Source organism: Haematobia irritans, chromosome 4 (assembly GCF_050003625.1).
Source record: "Haematobia irritans isolate KBUSLIRL chromosome 4, ASM5000362v1, whole genome shotgun sequence".
NCBI classification, from domain to species: Eukaryota; Metazoa; Arthropoda; class Insecta; order Diptera; family Muscidae; genus Haematobia; species Haematobia irritans.
Genome location: NC_134400.1, coordinates 121,591,403 through 121,606,145, shown reverse-complemented (window position 1 = coordinate 121,606,145; position 14,743 = coordinate 121,591,403). Strand labels below are relative to the sequence as shown.

The following is a 14,743-nucleotide window of genomic DNA, read 5'->3' as shown; positions in this document are numbered from 1 at the left end:
CGTGCCAAATTTGGTTGAAATCGGTTCAGATTTGGATATATCTCCCATATATAGCTTTCGTCCGATTTACACTCATATGACCACAGAGGCCAATTTTTAACTCCGATTTAGTTGAAATTTTGCACAGGGAGTAGAATTAGCATTATTGCTATGCGTGCCAAATTTGGTTGAAATCGGTTCAGATTTAGATATAGCTCCCATATATGGCTTTCGCCCGATTTACACTCATACGACCACAGAGGCCAATATTTTGCTCCGATTTAGTTGAAATTTTGCACAGGGAGTAGAATTAGCATTATAGCTATGCGTGCCAAATTTGGTTGAAATCGGTTCAGATTTAGATATAGCTCCCATATATATGTTATTCTGATTTCGACAAAACTGGTCAAAATACCAACATTTTCCTTGTAAAATTGCCACTGCTTAGTCGAAAAGTTGTAAAAATGACTCTAATTTTCCTAAACTTCTAATACATATATATCGAGCGATAAATCATAAATAAACTTTTGCGAAGTTTCCTTAAAATTGCTTCATATTTAAATGTTTCCCATATTTTTTACTAACATTGTGTTCCACCCTAGTGCATTAGCCAACTTAAGTTTTGAGTCTATAGATTTTGTAAAAGTCTATCAAATTCTGTCCAAATCGAGTAATATTTAAATGTATGTATTTGGGACAAACCTTTATATATAGCACCAAACACATTTGATGGATGTGATATGGTATCGAAAATTTAGATCTACAAAGTGGTGCAGGGTATAATATAGTCGGCTCCGCCCGACTTTAGACTTTCCTTACTTGTTTTTTATTGTATTTTTGACAAAAAAAAGTTAAAATTACCCATTAAAAATATGAAACAAGCGAAAATTTAAATAAAAGAACTTCCAGTGTAGTTAAAATAAATAATACTTTTGTGGGGATATTTCTGGAAGTGCTTCTAAAGTTGTGCCATTGGAACAACTTCCAATGTTGTTTTTTACTGGGTAGATAATAGGAAAATAGAAGTGTAACAAAAAATACTGATAAAAATAAAAGGTGAAATTGGAAAAAAACTCTCAAGGCACAAAGGCTTCTAAAGCAATGCAAAGGATCAAAATGGAGTACTTCCGTCCTATGACAAGCCAATTCATTGGAGATGATCCAAGTTTGCACTACTTCCGGATCACAAATTGGGGATCGAAACAAATTTTGTGGGAACTAAAATTAAATACTACACAAATTATGCTCGACTTTAATGAGTTGTTTTAATATGTGGATTTAAAAAGTTTATCCTATTATGTATGTATAATTAGGTAGTAGAGCGAAAAAAAAACATCCAAAAGAAAAAAATATTTCATTTATTTTATGAATAGTGTTCCCAAAATTCATATTTTATATTATTGAGTGTACTTATCTTTAGGTATGTCTGAATAAACAGAAAGAAAAGTTTTCATTTTAGTGGAAAAAATTCTGAATATCCAAATAAAAGACTTTAGTTTTTCTTTTGACGTTAAAAAATATTCGCTAAAAACTAATCAAAAACGTTAATGACAATTGTCACACCGAGTGTCATAAATTCGGGCTTATTTGCCTGAATGCGGAATTTCGTTTTGTAGAGAAGTATTTTTTCTATGGGCTGCATTTACGCTAAATAGCACAGTAGTGACTAAAAATATAGCAAACATTTAATGTTTCGTTGTAGAATTTGTTAAATCAACTTTACTTTCATAAAACAAAATCCCACCACATTATTATGGGTGAGTCCGAATAGCATTGAAAACCTTTTCATTGGCCGAAGTTCATGCTAGACGGACATGCCCAACCATTGCATCACGGTATCATGCGCCAATGCTCACAAGTGTATTTATATTAATCTTAAATCATATTAAATACTTTACAAAATTCTTTCAAAAAATGTGAATAGTTCCTGAAAGTAGCAAGCTGTAAGCAAAACAGGAAAGGAGTGGTTGTGCACTTAAGGCTATAAAACTTTCGACGAGTTAAAGGGAATGGTAAGTAGCAGGTAGCCATGTGCCGGAAGGAGACATGAAAAATTAGAGCTCTTTACCTATGGTTAGTAAGATGAGATAGTTAATATATAGCTACAGTGATTTTTCTCCGCAATACAGGGGAAGGCTATGTAGAAAAAGATTTATACGGTGTAGGAAAAAATGCAGAGAAAACCTTCACTAGACCCAGATGAAGGAACGAACAGATGCCAAAGCAAAACCCATGATATGAAAAATGCAGGGAAAAACGAAAACCTGCAGAGATTTTCAAAAATGCAGCAAAATTGTAATGAAACACCTTGCTATAATGGTTCGTTCTTTATATGTTCCTGGTTGCTTTGCTAAGCTATTTTGGTTAACACTAATTCGTACATATGAGTATTTCCTTTATCCTTCTGTTTTTGGAATATAAACTGCACTTTAATAAGCTAGAGAATTGGAGAACGGAAAATCTTACAGCTTACTTGCAAATAAGGGATCTACCATAACATTAAGAACACAGAAAAAATAATTAATTTATGTTAGGGAAGAGGCTTCATAAAAAATTTCCAATGACGGAAATCATAAATTGTATGAACATATTCAGAAAATACTGATTTTGAATGACTACAAATGCATACATAATATCTATGAATTTTTATACCCTCCACCATAGGATAGGGGGTATATTAACTTTGTCATTCCGCTTGTAACACATCGAAATATTGCTCTAAGACCTCATAAAGTATATATAATCTGGGTCGTGGTGAAATTCTGAGTCGATCTAAGTATGTCCGTCCGTCCGTCTGTTGAAATCATGCTAACTTCCGAACGAAACAAGCTATCAACTTCAAACTTGGCACAAGTAGTTTTTATTGATGTAGGTCGGATGGTATTGCAAATGGGCCATATCGGTCCTCTTTTACGTATAGCCCCCATATAAACGGATCCCCAGATTTGCTTGCGGAGCCTATAAAGTAGCATATTTCATCCGATCCGGCTGAAATTTGGTACAGGGTGTAAGTATATGATCTCTCACAACCACGCAACCATATCGGTCCATAATTATATATAGCCCCCATATAAACCGCTCCCCAGATTTGACCTCCGGAGCCTCTTAGAGTAGCAAAATTCATCCGATCCGGTTGAAATTTGGTACGTGGTGTTAGTATATAGTCTCTAACAACCATGCAAGAATTGGTCCATATCGGTCCATAATTATATATTGCCCCCATATAAATCGATCCCCAGATTTGTCCTCCGGAACCTCTTGGAGGAACAAAATTCATTCGATTCGTTTGAAATTTGCACTCAAAAAAAAGTGAACTCTCTATTTCACTAAAGCCAATTTAACTTTATTTTAGTTCATGGAATTATTATGTTTGGAGAAAGTTTTCTTTACTGTAATAATTTTTTGTGTACGTTAGTTAAATTAACTAAACCCGAGGACAAAAATATACTCAACTGAAGCATAAAGATTAACTAAATTCGTGTCTTCCACAAAATAGTTCAATATTTCTTTAAATTTGTAAATTTTATTACAAATGCGTTCATCATGAACTTCGTATGTCACTAAAGAAATTCTTGCCATTTTGAACTCCAATTTTTTCCTTCAAACTACAAAATTTTCTTTAACAAGTGAAAAAACTTAATTATGTCTAAAAATTTTCTTGAATTTGTCGAAAAATATTTACTTATTTTTATGACATCGGCGTGATGCCAGCGTTTGTTATACTGTTTAGTTAAAATTTTCTACAAATATTCAAAATTTTCTAAAATTAACCGAAATATTTCTTCCTGGTGGGTTCACTGTTTTTTCAGTGTGGTACATGGTGTTATATGGTCTCTAACAACCATACCAAAAGTGGTCCATATCGGTCCATAATTTTATATAGCCCCCATATAAGCCGATCCCCAGATTTGACCTCCGTTCATCATTTGATCCGGTTGAAATTTGGAACGTGGTGTTAGTATATTGTCTCTAACAAATACGCAAGAATTGGTCCATATCGGTCCATAATTATATATAGCCTCCATATAAACCGTTTCCCAGATTTGATCTACGGAGCCTCTTGGAGGAGCAAAATTCATCCGATCCGGTTGAAATTTGCAACGTGGTGTTAGTAGAAGACCGCTAATAACCATGTCAAAATTGGTCCATATCGTTCTATAGTTATATATAGCCGATCCCCAATCACACAAAAATTGGTCCATATCGGTTCATAATTAGGGTTGCCACTCAAGCCAAAAATAATCTACCAAAATTTCATTTTTATAGAAAATATTGTCTAAATTTTATTTCTATAGAAAATGTTGTTAAAATTTTATTTCTATAGAAAATTTTGTTAAAATTTTATTTCTATAGAAAATGTTGTCAGGGAGGAAATTAGAAGCCGGCAAGGCTTTATTTTTAACAATGTGCGGTAACCACGGTTACTATATTACTTGTGTCATCTTACCACAAATCTACCAAAGAAATATTTCTATAGAAAATTTTGTCACAATTTTATTTCTATAGAAAATTTTGTCAAAATTGTACTTTTAGTGAAAATTTTGTCACAATTGTATTTCTATAGAAAATTTTGTCAAAATTTTATTTCTCTAGAAAATTTTGTCAACATTTTAAACAAACCCAGCCAACTACATTCAAATCGATGATTTGAGTTTGGCAAAGGAAAAGAGATATGCTTGCAAATTTGTTTAGGCAGTAGCCGACTATCAAACCTATTTTCGGAAGGTTCAAGTGTAGTTCACTTTGGGTTTTGTGAATTACCCGAATTTATTCTGATAATTGGTTGATAGTTTTGCTGCAAGTAGAGGATGCTGATGAGGAATGTGGTAATTCCGAAACATCTTGCAGTCTATAGGGCTTTGCCCGAATTAATTTGACAAGCATACTTTTCCTCTGTTGGTTAAGCTACACTGTAGTTTAGTCAATGCATGGTTTTAGGCTGAAATCAAAAACAACAATAAAATTTTATTTCTATAGAAAATTTTATCAAAATTTTATCTCTATAGAAAATTTTGTCAACATTTTACTTCTATGGAAAATGTCAATATTTTATTTCTATAGCAAATTTTGTCAAAATTTTATTTCTATAGAAAATTTTGTCAAGATTTTATTTCTATAGAAAAATTTATCAAAATTTTATTTCTATAGAAAATTTTGTCGAAATTTGATTTCTATAGAAAATTTTATTAAAATTTTATTTCTATAGAAAATTTTGTCAAACTGAATTATATACATATTTTATCGGCCTTTTTTTATTCTTTAATACACGCAAAGAAAAAAAACGTTTGGAAAACGTGTACCGAAAACGTTTTTCTTTTGTTAGCTGAATGTATTTTTCTGTTAAATAAACTTTGTTTAATCGGCTCGTGGGCGCCGCAAGCTATGCTACATAAATATAACTTATATGGGTAATTGTCTATTGATGACAATAACGGCTACATGGCTCAGTGGATAGTGTGTTGGCTTACAAATTGCATGGTCCGCAGTTCGATTCTCCGTCCAGGCGAAAGGTGAAAAAAAAAAAATTTAAATTTACAAAATCGTATAATTTCTTCTACATTGTTTGCGTTACAGAAAAAGGTGCTAAGAACTAAAAAACTTCGTGGAAGTGAGAAAGATGTGAGGGAAAATGCAATTAGCCAGAAAAAAATTTTTTGAGTTAGTCTTTATGAAATTGTTTTTACATCCTGGAAAAGAATAAACGTTTATCACAAAAAGTATATACTCTTCTTCCAAATACACTTCCTTTCAACGAAAAGCAAATGGGAAACGAACTTTGTTTGTCTAAAATTTCGTTTGGGAGGAAAGAATTATTTTTTTGCGTGTATATACCCCGCATAGACTAACTTACAATTTAGAAGACGGTGTTAAGAAGTTTTAAGATACCTTGCCATCGGCAAGTGTTACCGCAACCCAGGTAATTCGATTGTGGATGACAGTCTTTAGTAGAAGTTTCTACGCAATCCATGGTGAAGAGTACATAAGATAAGGCCTGGTTGAACTTACGGCCGTATATACTTGTTTTCTTTACTTTTAGTTCATTGTTTCTTCTACGAGAGGGGGTAATTTCGTCAGTTGCAGTGAATTTCTTGGTTTTAACAACGCTTTGTGGAAATCTCAAAATGTGGAATATATTTTTTTCAATTTTCGTACGACGTACATAGTTCATTCTTGCTATACAACAGTTTACTTTTTTCTGTGCAAGTAGTTCGATTATGGATGACACTTTTTAGTAAAACTTCGCAGCCTTTCAAAATCAGTATTTTTTTAATTTAAGAAATTTGTTGATACAATTTATGAATTCCATAATTAAAAAGTTGAAACACGTCATAGTTTTCGATACTCTCTATAAATAAGGCAGGTGCGGGTCCTGCAAGCCTTTAGAACAGACCACATATGGCCACCCACAAAGCGGGATATATAGTAGAACTTATTATATGAAAGAATACAAGTTTATAATTATCAATTAAAAAATGGAATTGGTAATAAGGCTCGGGCATGCTTTTAAGGTTGACTTGAACAGTCGATCACTTGTTTAAGTGAACCCGCACGAAGAGACATTAACTATCAACCCATGATAACTTTCTATGCGTGTGGAAGGTTAAAATACCAAACTCTTTTTTCAGCTTTTCCCATCATTTCCATATATTGACAAATGTCATCAACATTTCAAAATTTCTGTTGCCAGTAGTTGACAAATCTAATTTCATATGAATGGAAAGTGGGGTTATTTGCATTAAAAGTTTTCGTTTTTTTAGTCTTGGCGGGAAAACACTATGCAAAGTGTGTATGAAATCGTAAGATGACGAAACTCACATTCAACTTCTTACGTTGTTTTTTTTTCTGTAGAAGTAATACATAATCATATATTCACAGGGTCCTTTGGAATTTTATTTCACTTCGCCATGTTAAGTGAAACTAGCAACGCACTATGGGGCAAATGACCAGATTCTGCGGTGGAAATTGGAAAAACTGATAATGTAAATCTGTTACAGACATCCCAGTAGCCCAAAATACAAAATATGAAAAACAGATAGCAACTTTCATGTGGTGCTAAGCTTAAATTCGGCAGTGTCTGACTTATGATGAAAAAATTCAAAATATTAAAAAAACTTAGTGTTTTTAAAAATAACCAATTTTGAACCCCTAATATTTTAACTGCAATAGGATCGGAATCCCTTTGGTATCGTAAAGTAGATACGTTCCAAATTTTCGGGAAATGTAAAGTAAGCTTGTATGCCATCAACGATTAAGAAAACTTGTAATATTTGCGCTCAAGTCAATCAAAAAGGGAAGAAACACAAATAGCACATACGTCATGTGTACCCATTGGAAATTAAATTTAAATTATAAAAAAAATCGACTTAATCATACAAAGAAGGACTCGAGGATGTTTTCAATAGAAACACTTTGTATGTGTGAAGATAAATTCGAATTTGAAATTTGCAGCAAAAGACTTAGCCGAGACACAAACCACAACCAAAAATCTTTTCCAAATTCGAATTTAGGATTTCAAATTCGAATTTTGATTTTTAGTATTTTGCTTATTATCCAAAAACTAAGCCCCGTGCGGTATGGAGACTAGGCTTGAGCTCAGCTTTCATACAGACGAAAGTCTTCATTAGAAAAGTATTTGTGAAAAGCGCAAATTTGAAAATAAAATTGTCAATAAATTTTTAAAACGGGTCCACTGTGCCAAAACTAAGCCGCGTGCGGTATACACTAGGCTCATCGACAAGGGCTTGAGCTCAGCTTTCATACCCACGAAAGTCTTCATTAGAAAAGTATTTGTGAAAAGCGCAAATTTGAAAATGCTTTTTCAACAAATTTTTACAACGGAGCCCACTGTGCCAAAACTAAGCCGCGTGCGATATAGAGACTAGATTCGTTGGAAAGGGCTTGATCTCAGCTTTCATACTCACGAAAGTCTTCATTACAAAAGTATTTGTGAAAAGCGCAAATTTGAAAATAAAATTTTTCAACGAATTTTTACAACGGGCCCACTGTTCCAAAACTAAGCCGCATGCGGTATAGAGACTAGGCTCATTGGAAAGGGCTTGATCTCAGCTTTCATACTCACGAAAGTCTTCATTAGAAAAGTATTTGTGAAAAGCGCAAATTTGAAAATAAAAATTTCAACGAAAGCTGAGGCTTGACCTCAGCTTTCATAATCACAAAAGTCTTCATTAGAAAAGTATTTGGCCTAAATCGGAAAAACATATATATGGTAGCTATATCTAAATCTGAACCGATTTCCACCAAACTTGGTATGTATAGTTGGAATCTTTATTCTACTCCCTGTGCAAAATTTCACGTAAATTGGAGTACAACTTTGGCCTCTGTGGTCACATGTGTCAAAATCGGACGAAGCATATATATGGAAGCTATATCTAAATCTGAACCGATTTCTGAAATTTAGCACACTTGAAAATACTATCAATTGTACTCATTGTGTAAAATTTGATCTAAATCAGGGTGAAACTCTGGCTTATGGGGCCCTATAAGTTCATATCGGGCGAAAGATATATTTGAGAGCTATAAAGGGTGATACGGTCAAAATTTAGTCAAGGGAAAACGCGTGTAAATCGGTGAAATCGTTTATTTAAAAAATCATATTAAATTTCTTTTTCAAGTTCAATTAGTATAAAATTCAGGAAAAATATTCAGTTAGGCTTTCGCTTTTCCAAATCCGTATTGCCGGGCCTCACGCATGACACCTGACATCCACCTTCTTCGCCGCAGAAAGCCAGTTTGCCTTGAACTGCTGCTCGTCCTTAGCAGTTTTTTTTTTTGGTCTTGTTTAGGTTCCGCTTGACAATGACCACCTGCACGTTCTTGGCGGCGTACCACTCCATGGTCTTTTTACTGTAACGGCAAGATGCCGAATCCGGCCAAAACAGTACGGAACAACCGTGTTTCTTCAGGAAAGGCAGCAGACGTTTATTCAAACACTCTTTCACGTAAATGTCTTGGTTGACAGTCCCGGAAGCTATGAAAATGCTGCTTTTCAAGCCACAGGTACAGATGGCTTGCCAAACCAGATATTTCTTTGCGAACTTTGACAGTTTTATGTGCTTGAAAATATCTGCTACCTTTCCCCTTCCTTTTGCCGTATAAAACTCCTGTCCCGGAAGCTGCTTGTAGTCGGCTTTGACGTAGGTTTCGTCGTCCATTATCACGCAGTCAAACTTCGTCAGCATCGTCGTGTACAGCCTCCGGGATCGCGCTTTGGTCGTCGTATTTTGTTTATCATCGCGATTTGGAGTCACTACCTTCTTGTAAGTCGATAGTCCGGCTCGTTTTTTGGCTCGATGCACGGTTGTAGACGATACACCCAGCTTATTTGCGGCATCTCGGGGAGAGAGGCTGGATTTCGCTTGAAACTACCGGCAACTCTCTTTGTCGTCTCAGCGGCTTCCGGTTTTCGATTTCCCCCCGATCCAGACTTCCTGGCTGTCGACAAACGTTCCCCAAACACTTTAATTACATTTGTAACGGTTGATTTGGCAACTTTTAGCGATTTTGTCAGCTTTACGTGCGAGTAGCTCGAATTTTCGCGATGCGCGAGCAAAATTTTGATACGCAGCTCTTCTTGCTTGGACGTCATTTTGACAACTGAAGAGTAAATTCCAAAATCAAAATAGGAGCAACATTCTACATACACACACCTTCAAAATGAGGGGTGTTCAGGTTTTTTAAATGCAAAATTGAAAGAAATACGTCAAGTTTATATTGACCAAATTTTGACCGTATCACCCTTTACCTAAATCTTAAATGATTTCTTCCAAAATCAACAGTCTACAATCTATTAAGACCCAATGTACATACATGTACAAAATTTGAAGTCGAGAGGTCTAAAATTGCAACCTAGATATTGATTGCAAAAATGTGTTCACAGCAGACTATTGTATAAATATTAACGGCTACAGTGGGCGGATCGATCTGAAAATTCGTATGAGCTTTTCTAACGTTATATACAGCATGTGTTCCAAATTTGAAACCTATAAGAGCATTTTTGCCCCTGAATCCGGTCATTTGCCCCATTGTGCAATGCTAAGATAAGTATGAAAGGCTTTAGTTTCCGTCGAACCGAAGCATACAAACCCTTCCTTCAGCAGGGATTTTAATCATCAGACGAGTGTGTTTTCAATGAATCCTTAGCCATTCAAAGCAAACACCGGTCCTACTCCCTCTCCTCTGTAACATATGCCCCAAATATAGTCTGCTTCAAGCATATATATTTTCAAAATTTTTTTAAACTAATTTTTTTTCTACTGTGGAAACATATTATGTTCCACCCTAAGCATATCTATTTTACGGCCCAAAGTAATTAATTCATGTCATTTTTTATAAATTTGTCCATACATTTTTAATGTTTTCCGCCATCTTAACATAACTTAACAGGTCTTCTAATTTTTGAAATACGACTTCATCTTCAGGATAGGCACTCTTGTCAACAAACTCGGGAAGATGAGTCTGCAAAATGGCGAGGTAGTCTTCCCTCTTCATTATACCATCAATTTTCTGCAATGGTCCAATGTGCCACCAAGTGAAGCAGCCCCAAACAATGATGCTTCCACCACCATGCTTCACAGTTTGTTTAACATGGTGGCGTTGAATGGTATCACCAAGACTACGCCAGCAATATTGTTTACCGTTCAATTGGAAACGATTAAATTTTGATTCATCTGACCAGATAAGACGTTTCCAGTCATCAGTCGTCCAATTTTTATGATCTGTTGGAAACTTCATTCGCACCTTTTGATTCTTTTCGGACAATGCACATTAATTTTTTTACAGCTGAAACCTAACCAATGTTGTGGAGCGTTCGTCTTGCTGTCCATTCACAAACTTGTCTATTTTTGGCAACAGTAGTATTTTTCGGCGTTACGGACTTGTTCTGCCTCATTTCTGCCATCATAAGGCGAGCGTCCGCTTCGGTCAACAGTTTTCGGCGGCCTCTGGTTTGCTCTTTGGGAGTAGTATTTCATCTTTTTTGGACTCGAATGACCACAGACTAACTTATATTTATTTCCTTGACTATTTTCCGCTATGAAGACCCATTATTAGTTAAGGAAACTATAATGTCCTCTACATCGCGCGATATATATATATTTTTTTTCATTTTAATTTTCACTTGATATTATTGCAGTACACTTCGAATAAAGCTTTAACTCTTACTAGCAAACAAGTTTCTAAAAACAAAGTTGTATTACTTATCACAAAGAAAGACAAAAAAAAAACTAACGGTATATGTTGGTTTTATGATGAGTACATCAAAAAGTTCAAAATTGAGTACATGCGTGGTTTTATTTTTTTTTTTTTTTTTGTTATGATTATTTATATCTCTGAATTCTTTTGAGTTTTTTGTTGTTTTATTTAGAATTGAAGAAGGAATAAAGGAAAAATTAAATTATTTTGAGTTTCTTTATTGCTGCTTTTTATTCGTTTAGAATTGAAAAAAAATGAATTATGTACTCATTTCTGCACGCCACTGTATATACTTTGTGGGGTCTTACACTCATAGAAAAAATCATGCACGGCGTGCTCATTTCAAAACGATTCGTTCATCAAAGAGAATCAACACACATGTGGTGTAAAAAGAGCACGTACGAAAAAAGAGCACACTTTTTCAAATAAAATAAAAATATTTAATTACAATTTATTGAAATATAATTCATTTAAACATAACAAAAAGGTTCATAACATAAACATAAAATAACCCACTTTCAACTCAAGTTAATTTTCTTACAATACTTTGTAAGTAATTTTTTTGTGTTTTTGTGAAAAATTTTATTGAAAGAAGTTTGTTTACATTTAGAACAGAGTACACCATGCGTTGTCGAAATAACAACCAGCGTTCACGATCTGAAAACGTAATGGTTACGAATTTATAATTTTAATTTTGAACTAAAAGTTTATTTCAAACAATCAATTTTTTAATCTAACTAAAAACACTCATTTATTTATTTATTTATTTATGGTTTAAAAGGGCCCAACACAAATAGGTTATATAGACCCGCAACTACATATAAAGTTCTTAAAATAGTTCAGATATCCAGATAATTATATACAGTTCAAAATTATTTTGAATTTACTTTCAAATCGACTTATACACATCAATATCCACCAAAAATTGTTTTATATTCTTATAGTTATTTTCATTTGCGAGTACCGAAATATCATTGATTTTATAGCGATTCCTTTTGTCTTCATAGTTCAAACATTGATTAAATATATGAAATATTGTTAAAGTTTGCCCACATACACATTGAGGAGGTGGTAATTTCTCAATAATATATCTATGTGTTAATAAACAATGCCCAATTCTTAATCTATTAAATTTGATTAAGTAATTTCTTGGTAAACTGGCTTGTTTTTGTTTGTAACCTTGAGAGATGTGGTTTTGGATTTTAAATAGTTTTGTTTGATTATCATTTGTCCATATATCATTCCACTGGTCAATAATGTATTTCTTGATATATCTTTTGAAATCGTTATGTTGAAAGTGAAAGGTAGGATCCACAGCATCCATTAGTGCCTCTTTTGCTAGCCGATCAGCCAGTTCATTTCCTGTCAAATTTACGTGGCTTGGGATCCACATAAAGTTTATTTCATTATGTGTATATTTAGATATGAGATTGCGTAGCTGGTTTATTATATTGTTCCTACTAAAAGGGTTGCTTATGTCTTCCAGTGCACTCCTACTGTCCGACATTATAACTATTTTTCGTCCCGTATACTTGTGACTAATTGACTCTACGCAAGCCCTAATTGCAAGAAGCTCACACGTATAGATGGATGAGAAATTAAATAAGCGCCTTTTGGTAGATAGATTCTCTCCTACAAATGCAAATCCAGACTTTTCATTCATAACTGATCCATCTGTGTAAAAGATCAGGTAGCCCTTGTATTTGTCATTAATTATCTCTCTGAAACGTTGTTGAATTTCAACAGGAAGCATTTCGTTCTTTTTGCAAAAAGCTAGTTCGAAATTCACAGATAGATTCGAAAGTAACCATGGAGCCATATCAGATACTTTTGTAATTTCTATTTTTGATTTGTCAATGTAATATTTTTGTAAGATTTTATAAAAAAAAACACTAAGTCAGTTACGAAAGTAAATGAAAATAATTAGGGTTTTAATGAAAACATGAATTGAGTTTTGCAATCAATACCAATTAAATTTTTAATTGAATCATGTTTAGATTTCTAAACATGTGCTATCTGCGATACGTGCATTTAGGGTAGATAAGGTTTATGACTGGCAATTAAAATAAAATCAAGAACGCATTACATGTACAGCTGCGGCTGATAACACAAATACAGGATAGCGTTGAATAAATATTTGCTTATCTTTTTCTTTGCTTTAAAGAATATTTAGATTGTAGGTAGTTTAAGATTTAGTATATAAGGATGAACATTTTTTAAAATAAATTAGTGACTTACAACCACTCAATCGTGTAAGAACTTATTTTTATTTGTTTACAAATCAATTAAAAAATTAATTGAAATTTGCTCATTAAATCAATTAATTTTTTAATAAATTATTGTTTTAATGTCCAATTAAAACTATGATTGATACTATCATTTTCGTAATTTTTTTGTATGTATGTAATGTCGAACATCTTTATAGTATTTTCCGATAATATTTGGAATATATGTAACAAAAAAACTTTTTGGTTATTTGTGGTACAGAAAAAGGTGTTAGGAACTAAAATAAAGTGAAAATGTGGAAGTGAGAAAGATGTGGTGGAAGATGCAAATAGCCAGAAACGACTTTTTTGTGATGTAGCCTTTATAGAATTGTTTTTAGATCCTGTAAAAGTAAAAAAAATGTATCTCAAAAACTTTATATAATTTTCTTCCAAATAAACTTCCTTACAGCGAAAAGCAAATGGGAAACGATATTTGTCTAAAATTTCGTTTGGGAGGAAAGAAGCATTTTTTTACGTGTATGGGGACTACGCAATGTTGAATATAGACTACAAAAAATTTAAGGAACTTAAGTAAATTATTTAAGCTTGTAGTGTGTTTAACTCAAACAAGCTTTAAAATTTCACTCTGACCAAGAATATATGTATGTTTATACAGCATTTTCACTTCAAATGAAACCTTTTAATTTTTAAATGAAACCATTTTCAAACCAAATGAATCCTTTTCCAAATCAAATGAAACCTTTTTCAAATCAAATGAAACATTTTACAAATCAAATGAAACCCTTTTCATTTCAAATGAAACTTTTTTTCAAATCAAATGAATTATTGAATTTTTAATAAAATTTTGATCCAGATTTTTATTCGAATTCATATATAGATCATTGATGGTTGGGGTATAAGTACTGTGTACATGAAGGAAACAAATGACATGGCTAAACAATTTATACTTTAAGACTGAAAAAAGAAGACCAGCAAAAAACGTAGTAAAAACGCAATGATAATGTTCTTTGATATTTCAGTATTTTAGATTTCATTAAAAAAAAAAAAAACAAAAAAAAAACAAGTATATACGGCCGCAAGTTCGGCCAGGCCGAATCTTATGTACCCACCACCATGGATTGCGTAGAAACTTCTACGAAAGACTGTCATCCACAATCGAATTACTTGGGTTGTGGTATGTTAAAACTTCTTATTCCTGCATGGTTGTTGGATACCATATACTAACATCACGTACCAAATTTCAACCGAATGGGAAGAATTTTGCTCTTCCAAGGGGCTCTGGAGGTCAAATCTGGGGATCGGTTTATATGGGGCCTATATATAAT

General features: G+C 33.4%; 2 protein-coding genes across 4 annotated transcripts in view; both read right to left on the bottom strand.

Annotated features, from left to right (window-relative positions):
• The window catches only part of LOC142234847 (protein alan shepard-like), a 726,065-nt gene that overhangs the window by 678,461 nt on the left and 32,861 nt on the right, over nucleotides 1–14,743 (bottom strand). The window lies entirely within an intron of this gene.
• LOC142235754 (uncharacterized) lies at nucleotides 12,080–13,009 on the bottom strand. The gene has a single exon (XM_075307013.1). It carries the CDS (start codon nucleotides 13,007–13,009, stop codon nucleotides 12,080–12,082), a length of 930 nt encoding a protein of 309 aa, XP_075163128.1.

Coding starts and splice junctions, on each gene's coding strand:
- LOC142235754 (XM_075307013.1), bottom strand. CDS start 13,009: ATGGCTCCATGGTTACTTTCGAATCTATCTGTGAATTTCGAACTAGCT.